This window comes from Caretta caretta, chromosome 27, assembly GCF_965140235.1.
Source record: "Caretta caretta isolate rCarCar2 chromosome 27, rCarCar1.hap1, whole genome shotgun sequence".
In the NCBI taxonomy this organism is placed as follows: domain Eukaryota; kingdom Metazoa; phylum Chordata; order Testudines; family Cheloniidae; genus Caretta; species Caretta caretta.
In genome coordinates this window covers 9,263,442-9,286,544 of record NC_134232.1, presented here as the reverse complement: position 1 = coordinate 9,286,544, position 23,103 = coordinate 9,263,442, and the positions used below count along the sequence as shown (strand labels likewise).

Below are 23,103 nucleotides of genomic sequence, written 5' to 3'. Positions count from 1 at the left end.
TTCCCTCTGGGACACCTGGCATTGGCCACTGTTGGAAGACAGGACACTGGGCTAGGTGGACCTTTGGTCTCACTCAGTATGGCCGTTCTTATGTTCTTATGAAGCTTTTTTGTTTGCCTTTTGCTGGGGATCTGTAGCTCAGTGCCGCTGACGACATTATTAAATTGTTGGGTGCCTTTTTGAAAAGCAGCTCTCCTCGCACGATCCCATCCCAGGCCCGTTACCAACGCTCAGTGGGCTTTACAACCTAAAGCCCTGATTCTGCAAACACTTGCGTGCCTTTAAATCCATGCCAGTTCCCGCGGAGCTCAGTGGGACTTTTGACACGTGTGGCGTTACGCACACATGTAGAGTCCCAGTCGACTGTCCCCCCGCCCCCATTTTACAGATGTGAGGACTGATGCACAGAGAGGCGAAACGCCTTACCCAAGGTCGCAGCGAGTCGATGTCAGAGCTGTGATTCCCAGCCTTCTCCTCTCATCACTAGAGACACAGATCCCTCCTTACCAGCCATAGATATTATCTACAGCTTCCTTCAGTGTGGCAGGATTCCAGCCGGAGGCACGGCTGCTGTTGAGGCGTCTACTGTCTCTCCTGGCTGGAATTCGCTGAGAAGAAAATACAGGGAGAACCGAGCAATTCTGAGCACACGAGAACGTAGCTGCCTTTTGCAGATTTGTTGTTTAATGCAATCTGCTTTGATTACTTTACACGCACTCCCACACCCCCGAAAAATGGGTTGAGAGAAACTTACCATCTCCAAAGAGTTTCTGCCGGGACACAATGGGTCAAACTTTCAAAAGAGCTCAGGGCCACATTTTCAAGGGCTCCTCACCCACCGCTGAAGCCAGACCTTTAGAAGGGCTCAGCTCCCATTGGGGCTCTTATATGTCCATTTGCCAAAGAGTCCAGCACGTTGGGGTACTGAGAGCATGGGAAAGCCACAGGTGCTGGAATCGTTTGAAACTCCTGGCCAGCATGATCAGCAGAAGTTACCAAATCACCCTGAGTTATTTAACAACCAATTGACCCTTCCCTTGGCCAAAGGAGGCCGTGAGCTCCTAAGGGAAGAAGGAACTGAATTCAGGTTGGCTTGGAACAATGTATGCAAGTAGTTCACCAAGGAAACACCCATCTCTGACCTGGGGAGAGTGGGTTCTGGGCCTGATCCTTCACTGGTTTGTATCTGGTGCAGTCATATACACCTGTGTGAAGTGGGAGCTTGGATAACACAAGTTGCAAGGCCAGGGAGTATCAGGTTCTTGGTCTCCAGGCCAAATGGTGCGGGTCCATCAACTTGCTCTCAGTTTGTCTACATATGATTATTCAATCCTGGCTTTCACTCCCTATTACCAATGAGTGCTCAGATCTGCCTGCAGAGAGGTCCCATGGGGACAGAGGGAGAGAGAGAGAGAGAGAGAGTATATGTGTGTGGCGGGGGGGCATGTTTTCAATGACCATTCACTCCTGAACACTTCCCCACTCTTGCTGACTTTGACTGACTGCATCTGTGCCCTGAAGAGGTCACCTTCTCCAGGAGAGGGGCAGAGGGGGGAAATCAGCTTTTGTTCATTTAGGAGTTGCTCCAACTTTGTTAAAGGCCCCGATCCGGCATACATGTTTCATTTTAAACACAGGAGAAGCTCATTAAAGTCAATCGGGGACCAGGCACATGCGTAAAGTTAAGCACTTACTTATGTGTTTGGAGGATCAGGGCCAAATTCAATAGATTTACAGAGTTTTAAAAGCCAGAAGGGGACCATTAAATCGTCTGGTCTGATCTCCTGTGTAACATGGACTGAAGATGTTTACTCAGTTCCTCCTGTATTGAGCTTAATAACTGGTGATAGACTTTCAGCAGCACGTGGATTGGACTCCCGACCTCATCCTCTTCCAAACCAAATTATATTATGGGTCCCCTAAGGAGGGTATTATCCAAACCTACACTTCACAGCTCTGAGAACTCTTTCTAGAGGCCAGAACTTTATTTTTTTCAATCTCCTTTTCACAGAGATTAAAAAACCAAATTGGACCATCTTAAATTCAAAGTATTTTTATTAACATGATATATACAGTTTTGTCCACTAACAAAGCAGAAAGGCCGTTGGAACAAAGCCCTGACTTTAGAGGGAGCTCTCTTCTCCCCCCACCCCCAACGAAAACTCTTGTTTTGGTCAACTTTATACAAATGAACCTTCTGTACATGTTCTTTTCCCCTCATCTGCCCTTATTTATACAAGGCAACATAAATAGGAACACACGAGAACGCTTCTTAAAACGGCAGCTTTTAAAAAAAAATACAATTATTTTTTTAAAAAATATCCGAGATTTTTTTTTCCCCCTTTTTGGTTGTTGTTTTGTCAAAAAAATAGACATTCTACTTTGACAGGAGCTTAACTGACGTGCGGAGAAAACTTAAACCATTAACAGGCTCATTTCCCTGTTCAAAATAACTTAAATCGTTCCTGAAACACTTTAAATAATTTTTTGCATTTTTTTAAAACAACCCTTCTATGTATTTTCTGAGACTCCTAACAGAAGGTCAGATTCTCAACTGGCGTAAATCAGTGTGACTTCCATTGAGATCAATGCAGATTTATGCCAGTAGGGAATCTGGCCCGGAAGGGCAAAATTCCCCTCTAATCTTGCAGTAACTCTGGATTTACACTGGTGTTACTGAGATCAGAATCTGGCCCTCATCCAGTACGGAGATTTTGGCACTCCAGTTTGCACCAGCCAAAATTCTTCTCTGTAAATCTGGAGTAACACTGGTTTAGAGCAAGATTTACACTGGTGTAAATGAGATCAGAATTTAGCCCTTCCCCACGGCTGGGCTTTTGGTCCTCTCTAACCATGGTCCCTTCAATAATGTTATTAAATGTTTCTATAGTGTCCAGTTCTGTACAATAGACATATCTAAAAATTGACTTTATTTATTTAGAATATATAGAATTTTTTTTAAAAGACTACAAAGTGTGGTACCTCTTATTGCATTTTTCTTTTTAGCTTAAATGGTGCTTTCATCTCCAGTCTGACCCTTGCAAGGGTGGATGAGAGGGAAGACGCAGAGACAATTACTTTCCCTTCTCTATCATCTGGGCGTGATGAAAAATCCTACCCTGATGTGGATGAAGCCAAGTGGTTTTTTGAAGTCCCGCCAGCTGAGATGTTCTTCCAGAGTCCTCAAGGAGACACCCCACAAACAGCTCACCCGGGAAGGTAAAAAAACCAGTCGTGCTGTTTTCGAACGCTTGGAGACGTGCGGTGTCTCTTGGCCTCTGTCCAGATGAGAGGTGAGTCTCTGGCACAGATCTCCAGGTGGAAGAATCTTCCCATTCACTGTGCCTGGTGGTGGTGGGTGGGATGGTGGTGCAGGGGGGCCGGGGACCCCGTAGAAAGTAGGGGTGGGGTGAAAAGGAATTGGCAATTCTGAATCTTTTCCAAAAAATAAAAATCCAAAACCTCTTCCCCAACCCTGCCCCACCCTTGCCTGCCCGCCACCACTCCTGCCTCGCTTGTGGATCGTCCTCTGATCGTTTTAACCCTTTGCAGCTCTGCGGGTCCTGAGACGGGCTGGGATGTTTGCGTGTGTCTGCCTTTGTCCTGGAAACAAACCCACGTTTTAAAAAGGGTCTGGCCGCGACGGTGACAATTTCCTCTCTTGCTCCCCTGGTCCAAGGAGGCTGGAGGTTAGTACACGGCCCCCGGATTGGGAGGCGGCCCGGGGGGTGTATGATGCATGGTGTTAGTGGGCAAAGCTTGATGCGGTAAGTGAGGTCCACTGAGGTTCTGGTGATGGTACCAGGGGTTGTGCTGCTCCTCCATGTAGCTTGGGGAAGAGCTGTAGGGGAGCTGCTGGGGGAGCTGGTTCCTGCTGGAGGGGTTGCTGTGAGAGTTACTGTCCCAGAGGGCAGGAGAAGGCGGAGAATTGCAGGCCATGGAGTCGCTGTTATTGGGGCTGTGTTCCAAGGGTACTTCCCCGTTTTTGTAGAGCTTCTTGAACTTGGATCTCCGGTTCTGGAACCAGATTTTCACCTAGAGAAGGAAGGAAGGGAGGGAAGTGTGACTTTCTGGGTCCCTTTTACGTACATGGTCAATACACCACCGAAGGGAGGCAGAGGGGACGGGGGACAAATGGAGTGGCGCGTGAACAGAAATGTCACAGCGTGGGCAGATTTGCTTCTCTGTTTAGCCTAAGGTGCAGGGAGGGGTTTGTCCCCAAAACAGGTTGTTGCTTTGACAGCTAATGACGAGTTCCTTTGGACATTTATAAGTGGCCCTGTTGCTACAAAAGTCACCAGGCCGGGCAGGACAGTGATGAAACCGGGACTAGGGCAAACCTGATGGGGTTCATTTCAAATACTTGAGCGGGTTCCTGTTCCACTTAACGAGCCGCCGGGGAGAGGAGGAGACAAAGAGAGAAATTGAAGGGTGGTGAGGAAGAAGGCGGGTGAGACGGGAAAGGCAGATGTATCCAATGTGACAGGGAGAACCAGGAAGGAGAAGATAGAACAGCCAACAAAGAGCCAAAGGAGCATAGAGTCAGTGTTGCCAAATTTCACAATATCTGGTGTTTCCGTAAAGCCCCAGCTCCTCGCATCCTGTGATTAGGTGAGCACCTCCGCTCTCATTTAAAAAGAAAGTTTCTAGCCCTCAAGACGGCAGAGAAAAGCCTGACAACATGACCTGACTGTTCACGACAGGCTCAACCCCCCCCCGAAATAATGCTTATGAGAAATCTCATGAGTTTTAAGAGGATCTTGTGATTTTGGGGGGAGGCCTGGCTCGTGGTTTCTGAACACTGGGGGTTAGCACTACTGTAGCATTTATGCTGTATAGGGAGTATCCACGCCTTATGCCATACATGGGGCACTCAGCTTCAATTTAAGGGGATCTTTCATGCACGATACAGCTTGCAGTGCAGAATCCCCAACCACATTAAAATAAACAAACCAACAACAACCACAAAAAACCCCTAACAAATCAAACCCCTTTTAAAGAAGGGAATCAAAAAGAAACAGCTCCCTATCATGTCGCAATCACTCAGAGGGTGTAAGGCCCTTATGGCACAGAACATCTGCTCTTGGGCTAACAGCCCACGGAAACACGCTGACCTGGAACTTTATTTAGATCTGGGCAATTAAAAGTGAGCCTGTTGTCACCATCTATGACCAGCCCTGCATTCCTAACTCCAGCGATGCTCCTGTTGACATCCGCAGAAGCCCGGCCTGTAAGGGACAGCAGAAGCAGATTGCCCCTTGTTATGGGTGGGGCTGGATGTGACCCTCCTCAGAGTTTGGAGGTGTTCCAATTTTCGGGTGAGGGATGAGGGGGATTCACTCATCTCCGATCTGGAGGTGGGGGGAAGCTGTTCAGACTCCTTTCTATTAATCTTTCCCTTTACAAAGAGCAGCCACTCGTGGTCACAACGCCCCCCCCCCCCCCGCCCACAGATACTGTAGCGGTCTAATGTGATGGTGAAGTAAGGATAGAGGGGTTGGGTATAATCTCTTTTGGATTCCACTATTTCAGGCTTAAACGTTCTATCAATGGAACTGAGGACCCTAAATACCTTTGAGGTTCTGGGCCTAATATATTAAAAGACTCTTTTAAAAAAAAAACAACCCCTCACCTGCAAGAGCTTGAGCATATTCACAAGTGCAACACGCACACAAAGAAATGAGTTCTGGAACCCCTGACTCCAGGGTCTACACTAGATTACCCCTAACTAAAACCCCACTTACCCAAGTGGTGTTAGCATCCACAGATATGGTCCTACCCATTCCAGCCCAAGGGCTGCTCTGGTATAAATTAATGGTTGAATTCTGAAGAGACGTAAAAAAAAAAAAGAAAAAAAAATCCAGACAGGACCCAAAGATCCGTCACTGCCCAAAGAGAGGAAGGGATACTTCTTCCTGGTTTTCTAGACCAGTGGTTCTCAACCTGTCGCCCGCAGATGTCTAGGGGGTCCACAAAAGGTTGTCGCTATGAGCCCTGGGGGGTCCTCCGACTACGTCTAAGATTTCCAAAGTGGGGCCGCACCTCCGCTTGAAATTTTGTAGGGGTCCGCAAACGAAAGAAGGTTGAGAACCACTGAGCTAGACTCTTCGGCCCACTTCGCCAAACTGTGCCGGGAATCCAGTGAGTCGACACGAAGGGGAAGGAACGCCGAATTGAAGTTGGTTCTCTGCACTTGATCCGAATCAGTGAGCTATAGAATGGGCCCTGAACCTTTAAGCACTGATCATCTTTGGGGAGGGGGAAAAATCTCCCCCATCGGGGGGGAAAACAAAGCCAATCCATTTTCATTTATCTGGGCCCGACTGGGATGGCTGGGGTAAGTCAGGAATCAATGCATTGACACAGGTGAGCGCAAAGAGGGTTGGGCCTCTCTTCGCCCACATGATTGAGCACAGCGGTAGGAAATGTATCCAAATACCTAGAGAAAACCCACCTTTTTGTTCCCACTGTCTCAGAAAGCCGGCTCCTCCACAATGGGTCCCTGTCTGATTGCGTAAGTGCTTTAATCTAAGCCCACTAAACCCAAGGGCTGTACAGAGTTGGCAACAAGTGCACTCTCTCTTGCTCCCCCCCACGCAGAGGGGAAAGGTTTTTTTTAATTCTTTTTGAAGTTACCTGTGTCTGAGTCAGCCCCAACTGAGCAGCCAGCTCGGCTCTCTCGGGCAGAGCCAGGTACTGAGCCTTTTGGAACCTCCTCTGCAGAGCCGCCAGCTGGTAGCTGGAGTAAATGGTTCTGGGCTTTCGGATCTTTTTGGGTTTCCCGTTGACCATCCTCACCTCCGGTTCTGGTTCTTCCTTCACCGAGACTGGAAGTGAAAAGGGAACATGTCGGAATCTCAGCAGCTGACTTGCCCCCACCCAGAATGTTGTAAAAAACAACCCCAGTCTTTGGAGGGTGGTTTCCGACCCTTATCCCTGCTGGGAAGAGACGAGGAGGGTGGGGTGGGATTTAAGGGTGACCAGCTGTCCCAATTTTATAAGGACAGTTCCGATTTTGGGGATTTTTTTTCTTATATAGGCTCCTATTACCCCCATCCCCTGTCCCGATTTTTCATCTTTGCTGTTTGGTCACCCTAGATTTAAGCCTCCGTCTAGAAAACCTCACCTCCCAGATGCAGAACCCCAAGGCTGTGGCGTGAGAAGTGACCCAGGAACCTGAACTGTACGTATGGCGAGTGAGAACAATTGTAGAGGAGTTAAGGGCTGATTACTTGGAGAAATCGCTGTACAGACTCCAGGTAAAAGCTTTCAGAAGCACAGCAAGAAAGGAGTATTTGGGGAGTTGTTCTTTAGCACACAAGGTCTTTCATTTCTCGCCCTCCCCCTTTGTGGTTTTTTCTGTCTCTCTCTTTGGTGGGTTTTTCTCTTCCTTTCTCTCTCCCTCTCTCTTCTTTTGGTACATTCTGTCTTGCCTTTTCCCTCTCCTGTCCCTGGCCATCTCTTCCTGTGGCTCCATTTCACTAGCTCCCCAAACTCCCAGCTCACCCCAGCCTGCCTGTTTCTCTGCCCAGGGGCTCCCCACCTGGTTCTGATCTGCTGGAAACCAACTGGTTCTCAGAGTTGGCCCCTCTCTTCCTCTCCCAGCCCATGGGGTGGGTTGTGACAAGCCTGTCTCTAAAGCAGCCTCAGGTCCCAGCTGCTTGGATGTTTCCCAAGCTTTATTTTTGAGGGGTGGGGGTAGAATTGTTCAGTAAGTGGAAATCAGGGCAGGATCGATTTCTCCCTTTCCCCACGTCCCTTTCTTTTAGGGCAGCAGACTCTAGGCTTCTCTGATCTTCCTACTTTCCTATCATCCCCCAGCACCTCAGACTCGCTTTAAAAACCACAAGATTATTCACAAATAAAACACTTTCCCACCCATATTCCCCTCCCCCAGAGCTGCTACCTAACCATCATCTTCCTGTCCAGTCATGGCATGGGTCATTCTCTCTACCCCAGCAGCCTGGGCTGGAAAGAGAGACAACCTATCCCCCCCCCCCCCCCCCCGCACTCCCCCCTCCCATGGTTCTCCTTTTCCATCAACTAACCTGAGTTGTCCTGAAGTTTCTTAAGATTTCAGGGGCAAAGGTGAGTGGGAGATAGCTGTGGGGGGTGGAGATTGGGAAGGGTAAATAGCCACCCTGACTGGTGGCACAGAAAATAAAGGTCAGGAATTTGCCAGAGACAAAAGGAGGGAGAGTGTGTGGGTGGCTGGGAAAAGTAATCTTTTAAATCGGAGCCGGAGTTCAGAAAGTTGTGCGTCTGAACCTGGATCTAGCAAACAAGCCCCCCACCTTCAGCAACTCCCTTCCTCTCACCACCCCACTTTTGTGTGATTCAAGAGGCAGTCTCCTGTGTGTGTGTGATATTGACAACTCTCCTCTCATTCGAATACACAGGCGGAGGGGCGGCGGGGGGGGGAGGAAGGAAGAGCTGTTGCTGACTCCAAGAAGTGACTCCTTTCCATACCACCCCCCCATCTCCGGACATCCACCCACCCCACCCCCATGCCCCTGGATCACTAGGGTCGGGGGGCTCCTTACCTGCTTCCTGGACCGGCAGCTGCTGCTCCCTGAAATGCCCATACTGCCTGTAGGAGGGGCTGTAGGGGTACTCGGCCTTGGTGGGGTAAGTCCCAGCCCCCGCGAGCCCGTTGAGGCCGAACTGGTGGTGGTAGGAGTAGTGGTTGACGGGCTGGCTGTAGGGCTGGCTGGGGTAATAGTCGTGCTGGCTGTGGGGGGCGCTGTAGTAGCCCAGGTCAGTGACCGAGGACTCGGGCAAGGTGGGGGAATCCTTGGAGCAGCTCAGGGAGCTGGAGAGGTCGGTCAGGATGCTGGTGATCTTCTTATCAAAGGAGCCACTCATGGTGCGGCAGGAGGCAGGGGCAGGTGGGATCCGCTCCCTTCCCCGGGCCAGAGCCGCTGGACAAGCACCAGATCCGCTGCGGCGTGCGTGCGTGGGTCTCTGTCGCTCCCCGAAGGGGTCAGGCGAGCATTCCTCCTGCAGGCCAGCCGCTGAGAGCTCCGCGGGCGGCGGCTGCTGCGAGGCGACGAAGCAAAACTCCCCAGCCCAGCCAGCCTGCTTCAAGCCTTTAATTATGGTGCAGGGCAGGGTGGATGCTGCGCGCCGATTGGCTCCAGACATATTGCCTGGGAGGCAAAACTGACTCTTTTTTTTTTTTTCCTTTTCTTTTTGCAACAACAAAGAGTGGGTGAAAAAAAAAAAATCCAAGCTCCCAGCCGCCCTGTCGGCCGAACCCCTGCAGGGAGGCAGGGGGCAGCTGCTGGGCCACAGCTCCAGATCTGGGGCTAGAGGGGGAGAGTGTCTATAGGGGTATAAGTGCCTGGGGGTCCAGAGGGATATATGGAGATGGGTGTGTGTGTGTGTGGCGGGGGGGGGGGGTGTCCTTTGGGTGTCCCTAAGAGCATGTGTGTGCGGATCTGGGGGGGTGTTTTTCGAGGAGAGGTTTTTGTGGCTAGGGCTCCGGGTAGGTCTGTGGGGGGCGGGGGAGTATGTCTAAAGCCATCTGGGTAGGTCTGTGGGGGTCTGTCTGTGTAGGACTCTGGGGAGCGTCTAGAGAGGTCTGTGGGATGTACATATGTCTATAGGGGGTCTGTGTAGATGGGGGGGGTGTCTGCAGGGGTCTGTGTAATTCTGTGGGAGCTTAGACTGTAGGGGTTTGTCTAGATCTGAGTATGTCTATAGGGGTCTGTAAGTCAGTGGGGGGTGTCTATAGGGGTCTGTGGGAGTGTCTGTAGGGGTCTGTGTAGGTCTGTGGGAGGTGAGTATATCTATAGGGGTCTGTGAGGGTGTCTGTAGGGGTCTGTGTAGGTCTGTGGGGTGTTTGCGTAGGTCAATGGGGGTCTGTGTAGGTCTGTGGGGGGTATGTCTATAGGGGTCTGTGGGGGTGTCTGTAGGGGTCTGTGTAGGTCTGTGAGGGGTGAATATGTCTATAGGGGTCTGCGGGGGTGTCTGTAGGGCTATGTCTAGGTCTGGCGGGTGTTTTGGGGGAGGGTGTGTGCTGGGGTGGGTGAGGGTAACCACCTCCATGGGATGCCAGTAGTTAAAGCTCTGGGAGGCTTTGTCCCTACCCTCTAACACCCCCCCCCCCCCGCAAAATGTGCCCAAGTTTCCAACAGCAGCAGCCCAGGCAGGTGGCCCCTTGCCAGCCTGGCCACTGCACTTCTGGGCCCCGCTGTGGGTTTGCCCCTCGCTCCTGTTTGTTCCTCTCATGAGAACATCTGCTCCTGGAGTCCTTTCACCCAGGCCGGCCTGGCCCTGCTGCAAGCCCTGCAGCATCCTTCAAGGGCAAAGCTCCTTGTCCTGCCGCTCCCAGTACTGGGGATCCTTTGGTCTCTCCCCACCACCAATCTGGCACCTGAACTTTCATTTTCCCCTCCAAAATCAGATAAACTAGAGCTAGTGGGCTTCACTACGGCCTTCCTTATGCCCTGCTTTGAATGGGCCGTACTCCTCCTATAACGCCCTGGCTTGCTAAGGGCACGTTCGTTTTGCAGTCGGAACTCTTGGGGAAATCCTTGCATCCCCCCGTCTCTTAAAAAGGGGAGGGGGCATAATGAATGTGTTTCTCTGTTAATTCATGTCCTTGTTTCGTCATGTGGACTCTGAATGGCCCTGGGGGGAGGCCGGTTCGGACACTCACTCGTGGTCCATTTTATTTCTCTTTCCAGAGAGATCTCCCCGTTTTTTTTTTTTCTCTTTAAAGTCCTTCTCTCTATTCCCATCCGATCACACGCAGACCTTCAGTCTCTACCTGTTTCAGAGCAGCAGCCGTGTTAGTCTGTATTTGCAAAAAGAACAGGAGGACTTGTGGCACCTTAGAGACTAACCAATTTATTTCAGCCGAAGCTTTCGTGGGCTACAGCTCACTTCATCGGATGCATCCTGTCTTTCCCTTCCCTAAAACTCTCCTGGTGAGGATTGGCCCTGCAAGATACAGGATGCACAGTGCAATTCCGCCACCTGCTGGGCACTCGGGGGCACTGCCGAACCTGTGTTCTCAACAGGTCGCACCCACCTGGGAAGGAGGGAGGCACAGTACCCCCCTCCATTCAAAACCCACCCACGTTTTGTCCTGGCTTTTTACAAACAGGCTCCAGGCGAGGAGCACAACCAGGAAACAGCAGAGGAAGAATCTAGCAGGGACGTAGGATTTTTGTTCTCTCTCATCACAAAATCAATAGGTACCACCCCCGTTTCAGGTATTGAATAAACGGAGAGATGGGAATAAATAAGAGCTTCAAATGATCACGGAAACCGGGGCTTGGCGTATTTAGCTGATCCAAGGGAAAGTTAAGAGGTGATGTGACTGAGGTCTATAGCGGGGGGAGGGGGTCCTCAACCTTTCTCTTTCCGACCCTCCCACTGCCCCCAACGTGCTGTAAAAATTCCACGGCTACACCTGGCACTAGGGGGTAGCACGCAGGGCAGTTGCCCAGGGTCCCACGCCACAGGGGGCCCCACGAAGCCACATTACTCAGGCTTCAGCCCCGGTTGGTGGGGCTCAGGCTTTGCCTTTCTGCCCCAGTGAGTCTAAGGCCGGCCCCTCTCTGGTTGGCGGACCCCCTGAAACCTGCTCCTGGCCCTCTGGGGGGGCCCCAGACCCCCTTGTTGAGAACCACTGGTCTACAGCTAACTCCCCGGGGAAGAGATTACAGAGAATAGCAGAAAAAGCCACAAGGAGAGCCTATGGCTGGAAGGTGAAGCTAGACAAATTCCAACTAGAAATAAAGTGCATGTTTTTAACGTCGTAATTAACCACTGGAACAACTTGTCTAGGGACATGGGGGATTTAAAGAAAGCCAGGAGCTCTTTCTAAACAATATGGAGGCTTGGCAGAATTCAGGTTTTGTTTTTTTATAGCTTTGACGGCTGATACCAATGGTTATTTTTAAGCCTTTTTTTATTTTGATCTAGTTACATTTTCACAGCTGTGAGAAATTATGGGGTTTAAGCATTTTTCTGGCCAATTTAAATGTTCACAGTCGCCGGTAATTACCAAAGGTGGAGGGGGTCAGACAATGGCGGGGGTGGGGGGAACAATAATTATTGTAGCAGAGATTCAGAAAGTTAAAGCTTTGTAACCATTAAAACAGCATCAAAATATACAAAGTAAATATCCTTTAATCCCTAATAACTTCTTAGGAAGCATTTTGCTTACTTTGCCTGTCTGTACTTTTAAATGATTATTGATGGGGAAAAAAATTCATCAGTTTGTGTGCGTGTACAGTGACTTTTACGGATACAAATCGAATCCCTCCAAGCCTAGCGATATGCTATAGGTCAAATGGAAGTTAGGGACTTGATGCAGGAATTACCGGGTGAGATTCTCTGGCTTGTTATGCAGAAGGTGAGACTATACAATGGGCCCATCGATAAATACATCTAGTTGGGATCAGAAGCACTTTCCCCTACTTTGTATTCCAGTTTTTACTCTCTGTATGGCAGTAACACCCCGGAGCCCGAGTCATGGCCCAGGTGCTCCCTGCGCTTGGTGCTGTACAAACGCAGAACAAAGACATGGTCCCTGCTCCAGAGCGCGAACGATCTAAGTATAAGACAAGAGACAACAGGTGGATACAAACAGATTGGGGAGTACAAGGGAAACACATTTCAAAAAGTCAGACATTCTCATAGGAGAGCAGGAATTCTGTTTTCTGGCCCAGGGGCTGTCATGATGTGCGTGGCCAGTAGTTACAAGACTGCGGCATGTGTAGTCACCTGTGTGCACAGCAAAAAAACACCCGGCATGTTACATCTTTTGACTAGCAAGGCAGTAAAAAAAAGTCCAGCCAGGCCAGTTAAAAACTGGCCAGGTGGCAACCGTATATGTAACTGTGACTACCTAGAGATGCCATGGGGCAGCTCATTGTAATGCTAGATGCCAGCCTGGCGGGACTAATGCACAATCTATTCAAAGGGATCCATCCTCAGAACAATGGGTCTGCTACAGGGAATGGTCAGTGCAGGGAACTGGACTTCCCAGTTTGGTCTGGGGTTGGGGGAGGGGAGTATGGTGGGGAGTAGGGACCCACCCCCCAGCTAAACCACCTGATTGGGGTTCTGAAGCTGACCAATGATGTCACATGACAGAGGGGACTGAAACTTTATTTAAGGGCCCGTTCTGCTTCACTGCCTCTCAAGGGCCAACCATCAGCCAATGATAGAAGCAGGACTGGCTTCCCACCTGACACTTGGCCAGAACTCCTCAGCAGAAGGGGTGAGTAGTTTCTCCCTCAGGGGGCAGAGCACATGGGGCCTTTGATGTTTTACCTAAAGATGTGTAACTCCTGTGTACGCTCTGAGAGGCAAAGTGCCTGTGGTTTTAGGAACCTGGTGTTCCTTACCTGGCCTGCTATGTGGTCACCAAAGGGTGAAGTTATTAACCAGAGCAGGGACGCCGGGGGGATCATGCAGAAGTGACTAGGGGGTCTTGGGAGGTTCAAGCCATGGTTTCAGGGCCTAGGACAGCTGGTCAAGGAAAGGGGCCAGACAGGTGGTCTGCCCCCCAGAAATGTGCCGTAGAGGCCCAGAGTTACAATGTTTGGAGCTGCTCAGACCCGGCTGGCTTGGAAGCATGTGAGCTCCAAGGTGGGTCCAATTTCAACAGACTGGTGACTGTCCACTAGAGGAACTCAGCCAGGTGTGTATCACATGGCCCGAGCACACAATGCCAAGAGGGGGTGGGGAGCTGAGAAGGTGCATGCTCGTTGCATGCCACAGACCTACAATGCAGAGACCAGGGTGAGGAGCTGGGAATAGGCATGCTCCCTGCCTGGCACAGTACAGAGCACTCGGATCGTAGCTGGCAGCTGAGAACAGGTACCCTAAAAGCATGCACCAAGCACACAGTGCTGAGACAAGAGGGAGGAGACGAGCACGGGCAAACTCAGTGCATGGCACAAGCCCACAGGTGCTGTAATCATGGCTGGGGGAAGGGGAAGTGAGTTCACCCCCTGAGATGGACAGAGAAGTCCAAGCTTCTTGGAACTATTATCAGCTCCACGAAGTGTCCTCAGTCAGGGGACAATCTCTCATAGAGATGAATGGGCCACTTCACAATGATGCGCAAAGGTATGTAGAGCCTTCTCCGTGTACAATAGGAACGGATTTGGGATTGGGTCTCTGCATCTCCCAGTCTCCTGGCATTGTCTGCCTCCGGCTGGGGCTACGGGTTGAGACGTGCCTCATCTGAGCTGTGGCCGGGGCGGGGGAGAGCCCAGGAGAGGAGCAGCCCTGGACCAGAACAGCAGTGGGGTTGCAGGTTAGGGCTGAAGTCTATTATCCAGCACACACGCGAACTAAGACTGGCTTTCACTGTTGCTTCCACTTCCCCACTCTCATGAGCTCCAACGCCAAGCCGGAGTTTAAAGGGCATGGAGCAGCGAATCCATGTGCCAAGGAGTGTCCCGTAATCCAGGTTTGAAAGGAGCACAGGATGGATCCGGTGGCCCTTGACTACAAGCCTGAATTCCCGTAGGACAGAACACAGGTACCCGTGTAATTTATAAAATGGGAACGTAACGCCACTTACCCTAGTGTCAATTATTGGTACGGTCAAAGCAAGAACCACCCTGCCAGAGCCCTGTGCGAAGGGGCAGCAGCCAGGTCCTCAGCTAAAGTAAACCAGCAGATCTCTATGTCCTGGTCTACCCTAGGACTTTAGGTCGAATTTAGCAGCGTTAAATCGATGTAAACCTGCACCCGTCCACACGATGAAGCCCTTTATTTTGACTTAAAGGGCTCTTAAAATCGATTTCCTTACTCCACCCCTGACAAGTGGATTAGCGCTTAAATCGGCCTTGCCGGCTCGAATTTGGGGTACTGTGGACACAATTCGACGGTATTGGCCTCCGGGAGATATCCCAGAGTGCTCCATTGTGACCGCTCTGGACAGCACTCTCAACTCAGATGCACTGGCCAGGTAGATAGGAAAAGAACCGCGAACTTTTGAATCTCATTTCCTGTTTGGCCAGCGTGGCAAGCTGCAGGTGACCATGCAGAGCTCATCAGCAGAGGTGACCATGATGGAGTCCCAGAATCGCAAAAGAGCTCCAGCATGGACTGATCGGGAGGTACGGGATCTGATCGCTGTATGGGGAGAGGAATCCGTGCTTTCAGAACTCCGTTCCAGTTTTCGAAATGCCAAAACCTTTGTCAAAATCTCCCAGGGCATGAAGGACAGAGGCCATAACAGGGACCCGAAGCAGTGCCGAGTGAAACTTAAGGAGCTGAGGCAAGCCTACCAGAAAACCAGAGAGGCGAACGGCCGCTCCGGTCAGACCCCCAAACATGCCGCTTCTATGATGAGCTGCATGCCATTTTAGGGGGTTCAGCCACCACTACCCCAGCCGTGTTGTTTGATCCTTCAATGGAGATGGAGGCAACACGGAAGCAGGTTTTGGGGACGAAGAAGATGATGATGATGATGAGGTTGTAGATAGCTCACAGCAAGCAAGCGGAGAAACCGGTTTTCCCGACAGCCAGGAACTGTTTCTCACCCTGGACCTGGAGCCAGTACCCCCCGAACCCACCCAAGGCTGCTTCCTGGACCCGGCAGGTGGAGAAGGGACCTCTGGTGAGTGTACCTTTTAAAATACTATACATGGTTTAAAAGCAAGCATGTGAAAGGATTACTTTGCCCTGGCATTCGCGGCTCTCCTGGATGTACTCCCAAAGCCTTTGCAAAAGGTTTCTGGGGAGGGCAGCCTTATTGCGTCCTTCATGGTAGGACACTTTACCACTCCAGGCCAGTAACACATACTCGGGAATCATTGTACAACAAAGCATTGCAGTGTATGTTTGCTGGCGTTCAAACAACATCCGTTCTTTATCTCTCTGTGTTATCCTCAGGAGAGTGAGATATCATTCATGGTCACCTGGTTGAAATAGGGTGCTTTTCTTCAGGGGACACTCAGAGGAGCCCGTTCCTGCTGGGCTGTTTGCCTGTGGCTAAACTGAAATGTTCCCCGCTGTTAGCCACGGGAAGGGGGGAGGGTTGAGGGGGGAACCACGTGGTGGGGGGAGGCAAAATGCGACCTTGTAATGAAAGCACATGTGCTATGTATGTAATGTTAACAGCAAGGTTTACCCTGAAAGAGTGTAGCCACTGTTTTATAAAATGTGTCTTTTTAAATACCGCTGTCCCTTTTTTTTTCTCCACCAGTTGCATGTGTTTCAATGATCACAGGATCTTCTCCTTCCCAGAGGCTAGTGAAGATTAGAAAGAAAAAAAAACGCACTCGTGATGAAATGTTCTCTGAGCTCATGCTGTCCTCCCACGCTGACAGAGCACAGACGAATGCGTGGAGGCAAATAATGTCAGAGTGCAGGAAAGCACAAAATGACCGGGAGGAGAGGTGACGGGCTGAAGAGAGTAAGTGGCAGGCTGAAGACAGGGCTGAAGCTCAAATGTGGCGGCAGCGTGATGAGAGGAGGCAGGATTCAATGCTGAGGCTGCTGGAGGATCAAACCAGTATGCTCCAGTGTATGGTTGAGCTGCAGCAAAGGCAGCTGGAGCACAGACTGCCACTACAGCCCCTGTGTAACCAACCGCCCTCCTCCCCAAGTTCCAAAGCCTCCACACCCAGACGCCCAAGAACGCGGTGGGGGGGCCACCGGCCAACCAGCCACTCCGCCACAGAGGATTGCCCAAAAAAAAGAAGGCTGGCATTCAATAAATTTTAAAGTTGTAAACTTTTAAAGTGCTGTGTAGCATTTTCCTTCCCTCCTCCACCACCCCTCCTGGGCTACCTTGGTAGTCATCCCCCTATTTGTGTGATGAATGAATAAAGAATGCATGAATGTGAAGCAACAATGACTTTATTGCCTCTGCAAGCGGTGATCAAAGGGAGGAGGGGGAAGGTGGTTAGCTTACAGGTAAGTAGAGTGAACCAAGGGGTGGGGGGTTTCATCAAGGAGAAACAAACAGAACTTCCACACCGTAGCCTGGCCAGTCATGAAACTGGTTTTCAAAGCTTCTCTGATGCGTACCGCGCCCTCTTGTGCTCTTCTAACCGCCCTGGTGTCTTGCTGCACGTAACCAGCAGCCAGGCGATTTGCCTCAACCTCCCACCCCACCATAAACGTCTGCCCCTTACTCTCACAGATATTGTGGAGCACACAGCAAGCAGTAATAACAGTGGGAATATTGGTTTCGCTGAGGTCTAAGCAAGTCAGTAAACTGCGCCAGCGCACCTTTAAACGTCCAAGTGCACATTCTACCACCATTCTGCACTTGCTCAGCCTGTAGTTGAACAGCTCCTGACTACTGTCCAGGCTGCCTGTGTACGGCTTCATGAGCCATGGCATTAAGGGGTAGGCTGGGTCCCCAAGGATACATATAGGCATTTCAACATCCCCAACAGTTATTTTCTGGTCTGGGAATAAAGGCCCTTCCTGCAGCTTTTGAAACAGACTAGAGTTCCTGAAGATGCGAGCGTCATGTACCTTTCCCGGCCATCCCACATTGATGTTGGTGAAACGTCCCTTGTGATCCACCAGAGCTTGCAGCACTATCGAAAAGTACCCCTTGCGGTTTATGTACTCGCCGGCTTGGTGCTCCGGTGCCAAGATAGGGATATGGGTTCCGTCTATGGCCCCACCACAGTTAGGGAATCCCATTGCAGCAAAGCCATCCACTATGACCTGCACATTTCCCAGGGTCACTACCCTTGATATCAGCAGATCTTTGATTGCGTGGGCTACTTGCATCACAGCAGCCCCCACAGTAGATTTGCCCACTCCAAATTGATTCCCAACTGACCGGTAGCTGTCTGGCGTTGCAAGCTTCCACAGGGCTATCGCCACTCGCTTCTCAACTGTGAGGGCTGCTCTCATCTTGGTATTCATGCGCTTCAGGGCAGGGGAAAGCAAGTCACAAAGTTCCATGAAAGTGCCCTTATGCATGCAAAAGTTTCGCAGCCACTGGGAATTTTCCCAGACCTGCAACACTATGCGGTCCCACCAGTCTGTGCTTGTTTCCCGAGCCCAGAATCGGCGTTCCACAGCATGAACCTGCCCCATTAGCACCATGATGCATGCATTGGCAGGGCTCATGCTTTGAGAGAAATCTGTGTCCATGTCCTGATCATTCACGTGACCGCGCTGACGTCGCCTCCTTGCTCGGTATCGCTCTGCCAGGTTCTGGTGCTTCATACACTGCTGGATAATGCGTGTGGTGTTTAATGTGCTCCTAATTGCCAAAGTGAGCTGAGTGGCCTCCATGCTTGCCTTGGTATGGCGTCCGCACAGAAAAAAGGCGCGGAACGATTGTCTGCCGTTGCTCTGACGGAGGGAGGGGTGACTGACGACACGGCTGACAGGGTTGGCTTCAGGGAGCTAAAATCAACAAAGGGGGTGTCTTTACATCAAGGAGTATTTCAGGCAGGACTTCACGGAGGGTTTCAATAAGAAATGGTGCACCTAAGTTATCGTTCTTATTGGAACAAGGAGGTTAGTCTGGCCTCTGATTGATACATGGCTAGATTTACCTCGCTGCACCTTCTCTGTGAGTGACTGCAGTGTGACCTAGAGGAATGAGTCCCCTAGACGGGGGAGGGGAGGAAGGAAATGAGTACAAAACAAATCTGGTCTATTTCTTGTTTTGATCCACTCCACCTATCTTTTACATCTTTGGTTGGCAGCAGAGGGTGCAGAAGGACTGCATGCCATCCACATCTCATGGCTGCTCGGCAGAAGATGGTACAGTACGACTGCTAGCAGTCCGTATCGCCTGCCTGCTCACCATAAGACGGTTCAATAGGACTGATTGCAGGACTAAAGAGAATGACCTGGTCAAGTCACTCCAAATTTAGTCCCTGCGCCCATGTCTGCCCAGGTGCTCCCAGCCTACGTGGCCAGGAGCACCTCGGACATGACGATGGCGGCTACCAGTCGTACTGTACCGTCTGCTGCCAGAAGGCAATGGGTTGCTGCTGCTGTGTAGCAATGCCGTACCACGTCTGCCAGCACCCAGGAGACATACGGTGACGGTTACCTGAGCGGGCTCCATGCTTGCCGTGGTATGGCGTCTGCACAGGTAACTCAGGAAAAAAGGCACGAAGCGATTGTCTGCCCTTGCTTTCACGGAGGGAGGGAGGGAACGGGGGCCTGACGATATGTACCCAGAACCACCCGCGACAATGTTTTAGCCCCATCAGGCGTTGGGATCTCAACCCAGAATTCCAGTGGGCAGAGGAGACTGCGGGAACTGTGGAATAGCTACCCACAGTGCAACGCTCCGGAAGCCGACTCTAGCCTCGGTACTGTGGAAGCGCTCCGCCGAGTTAATGCACTTAATGCACTTAGAGCATTTTCTGTGGGGGGACACACGCTCGAATATATAAAACCGATTTCTAAAAAAACGACTTCTATAAATTCGACCTTATTCCGTAGTGTAGACATACCCTAGGACTTCATTGGCGCTATGGCTGATTTATACCAGCTGGGATCCAGCCCCATTGACTTCAGTGGAGCCACGGTGATTTCACCAGCTGAGGATCTGGCCCAAGATTTTCCCCTGTGTCCCTCTGTCCCAGCAGCTGCTGCTCCGTTTGTTTCTCTGTCCCTGCGGTGGAAAGGGATCTCTCAGCTCAGTAACTCTCCCACCAGCGACCCAGCTGCCAGACGCCCATGAGCAAGTCCCCGTGGGCCAGAGCAGATAGGATGCCAGCAGGAATTCCCGACACTCATCTGCCTTTCTTGGGATCCTGCCTTCTGGCAAGTTTTGTGCCTGTGGATCGTGGGGAATCCCTGGAGGATGGGCAGGACCTGGCAGGTTCGGGGCCAGTGGGACTGCATCCCTCTGTCTGACTTTTGTGTGTTGCTCGGGGAACCAGCTCCATCTAGTGTCCTCTTTGGTGCCACACAAGCCAGGGACAGCTCCTCATCGGCCCCCTTCGCTGAGAGCTGCCCACTTGCGGCGAGCGACGGGAGAGGCATGGGGGTGCCTCTCAGGACTAGCAGGAAAATCAGACCAGAACCTCACCTCCTAGCTCTGTGGCTTGGGCTCATCCTTGCTCTGAGCCTCCGGGGCCTGCAAAATCAGACCGGGATTGTCCCACAAGCAGGCTGTTTGCACAGTCTGTGGCATTCCCTGCTGTAGGCTGGGCTGGAAATAGCCTTTCTCAGAGCGTCTCGCTGCTCCAGACCTAGGGTGGGAGCTGGGGGCTCAGAAGCAGCTTGAGGAATTGGTTGTCAAGAGGGCAGGGGGAGAGAGAGGGTATTTTAAACTGATCAGGGCGCCCAGGGAGTTTGGGCTCTGGTTTGAGTTTGGGCCCATCATCCAGACTGGGTTTTAATCTCCTCAAAAGGCCCGGTTTTTCCATTGCGATTAGAGCTGGGCCTGATGGTGATTCCTTTATGGCAGTAATGCCCCAAAGGCCCCAGCCATTCTAGTCTCTCTTGCTCTAGTCGCATTCTTACAGGTGGTATCTGCGTACCAGGATACTACACTAATGGGTGTCACTCCGAAAAGCTGGATAAGGCAGACAGGGGCCCCATCAAACTAAGCTGGGGAAAGAGACAGCCCCTACCTCAAAGAGCTCACGGTATAAACAGACAAAGGGTGTGTGTGTGAGAATACAACATACAAGCAAAGGGCCTGATCATGCATAGTGCTGAGTGCCCTGTAGGTTCATAGGAATCAGTGGAATAGAGGATGCTCAGTGTATCATAAGCTAAGGCCCAAAGGAATCAAGAGGGTGGTGGGCTGCTGACATGTTAGCCCCATCTCCCTCTCTCGCTCTAGATTTGTTTTAGTGAAATCACAAACACTTAGTTTTAGGGGTTTTGTATATTTTTAGAGGGGCAGTTTGGGGTAAAGGAAAAGGGAAAGAGTCAGGAAACCAAGAGTGAGACGTAATGGGTGATTGACACAAACAGATGAGACAGAGAGTGAGTTAAGTGGCTGGAGGAATATAAAGGGTAGAGCTGGTTTTAATTAAAAAAATCAATAGTTTTTGTGGGTTTTTTTGGGGGGGTCTTTTAAACAAACCATGAAAAATTGTCCATTCACAAAACATCTTGTGTTTTTTTTAAAAAAACAAAGGTAACTGGATACAATTAATTTAGGCTTGAATAAAGACTGGGAGCGAATGTGTCATTACACAAAGTAAAACTATTTCCCCATGTTTATTTCCCCTTCTGCTGTTCTTGTAAAGTGCTGGAAATGGCCCGCCTTGATTATCACTACAAAAGGTCTGTGTGTCCCCCACCCCCCGCTCTCCTGCTGGTAATAGCTCACCTTTCCTGGTCACTCTTGTTACAGTCTGTATGGTAACGCCCATTGTTTCATGTTCTCTGTGTATATAAAATCTCCCCACTGTATTTTCCACTACATGCATCCGATGAAATGAGCGATAGCTCACAAAAGCTTATGCTCTAATAAATTTGTTAGTCTCTAAGGTGCCACAAGTCCTCCTGTTCTTTTTCCATCCCTTGTTTTTCTTTTTTTCTTATTCATTCTTTGACAATCATTTTTTTTCTTCTAAACTTAAAAGGGGAGTGAGGGGAGTGTGTGTGTGTGTGGAAAAAGACCAAGAAAAGATAGAAAAAAAGAAATGAGAATGGTCTTGGAGGGAGACAAACGATCGGTCACTCTCAAACTCTGCAAAAGGACCATGTCAACATATCGAAACTTGCCCCAGAATTTTTTACCCGTTTTTCCATGAGCTCTAAGAGTGGGACAGTGACAACTCAAAGTTCACATACCCAATATGCCATCGCCACCGAGAACTTCAGGCTGTCTGGGACTAAATTTGTTTGCCAGAAGCGGGGAATGGGCGACAGGGGATGGATCACTTGATGATTCCCTGGTCTGTTCATTCCCTCTGGGGCGCCTGGCACTGGCCACTGTCGGAAGACAGGAGACGGGGCTAGATGGACCCTTGGTCTGACCCAGTGTGGCCGTTCTTATGTTCTTAAATTAATCCACTACTGTACTGTCTTTAGGAAGCTATGGCGTATTTATCGGTAGGAAAGCACAGCAGCCACGAGGGGGCGGTAGAAAGAACGCTTTGCACTTCAATAAATCATCCAAGGATCTGAAAGACTTTTATAGACTCTAATCATCCAGCTGTCCTCATGCAGCGGGTTAGGATTTTACAGATGGGGCAGCACAGAGAGGGGAAGTGGCTTGCCCACGGTAACACAGCAAGTTAGCAGCAAAGCAGGGATTAGAAGCCAGGAGTCCTGACTCCTCGTTCAGTGATTTAATCACAAAATCATCCTTTCTCAACCAGCAGAGAGAAAAGGAGAGAGGATTAAAAAGGCAGCTGGGAAGGATGGAGCGATAACAAAGGGTCAAGAAAAGTCTCTTAGTGGCAGTGTTGGAGGGGAGAGAAAGTTAAAGGGAAAGTGTCGGGTTGATTTATTATTTAATTGAGGCTGCATGGCCTAGTGAATAAAGCAGGAGGCTGGCGATCAAGTTCCAATCCTGGCTCTGCCACGAGTCTACTGGGTGACCTTTGGCAAGTCGCTTCACCTCCCCATGCGTCAGTTTCCCCATCTGTAAACCCCGGATAAGGACACTGCCCATCTTCATAAAGCACATTGATAGCTACTGAGGAAAAGCACTCCATAAAGGCAGGCAGTATTCTCGTTAATCACGTTTACTTGTATTACAATAGCATGTCCTGGCCTTACACAGGATCAGGGATCCCTTTGTGTCAGGTGCAGCATAAACACACAGTCCCTACCTTGAGGATCACCCCATTTAATTTTAAGGGACATTTGGTAAAACCATCCTTAAGAACAGCTATAAATGTTTCCATGATTCTAGTAAAATCAGTTTGGATCTAAACATCCCCCTCCTACCTACCCCCACCCTTGACCCTGCAGGGAGACAGACCACCTTGAGTCCAAGGAGGAGAAGTGGAAAATGAAACTGACTAGAAATGGAAAGTGAAACTCATCATCCTGCTTTATATTCCTCCAGGGAACCAAGTGACAACCAGAAAACAAGCCTCAATATTGTAACTGACGCTTACACCCACCGCCAAATGTCACTTGATAACTGTGCAACAAAGGGCCCTTCTGCTCAGACTGGATTTATATCTTGACTCGATTTCTCCCTTTTACACA

General features: G+C 50.4%; 1 protein-coding gene across 1 annotated transcript; it reads right to left on the bottom strand.

Annotated features, from left to right (window-relative positions):
• Positions 1–3,668: 3,668 nt before the first annotated feature.
• DLX3 (distal-less homeobox 3) lies at positions 3,669–9,101 on the bottom strand. Its single transcript, XM_048830199.2, has 3 exons — positions 8,544–9,101; positions 6,637–6,827; positions 3,669–4,035 (listed from the first exon to the last, which is right to left on the bottom strand). Exons 1-3 carry the CDS (start codon positions 8,863–8,865, stop codon positions 3,691–3,693), a joined length of 858 nt encoding a protein of 285 aa, XP_048686156.1. The 5' UTR covers positions 8,866–9,101; the 3' UTR covers positions 3,669–3,690.
• Between the last annotated feature and the right edge of the window lie 14,002 nt (positions 9,102–23,103).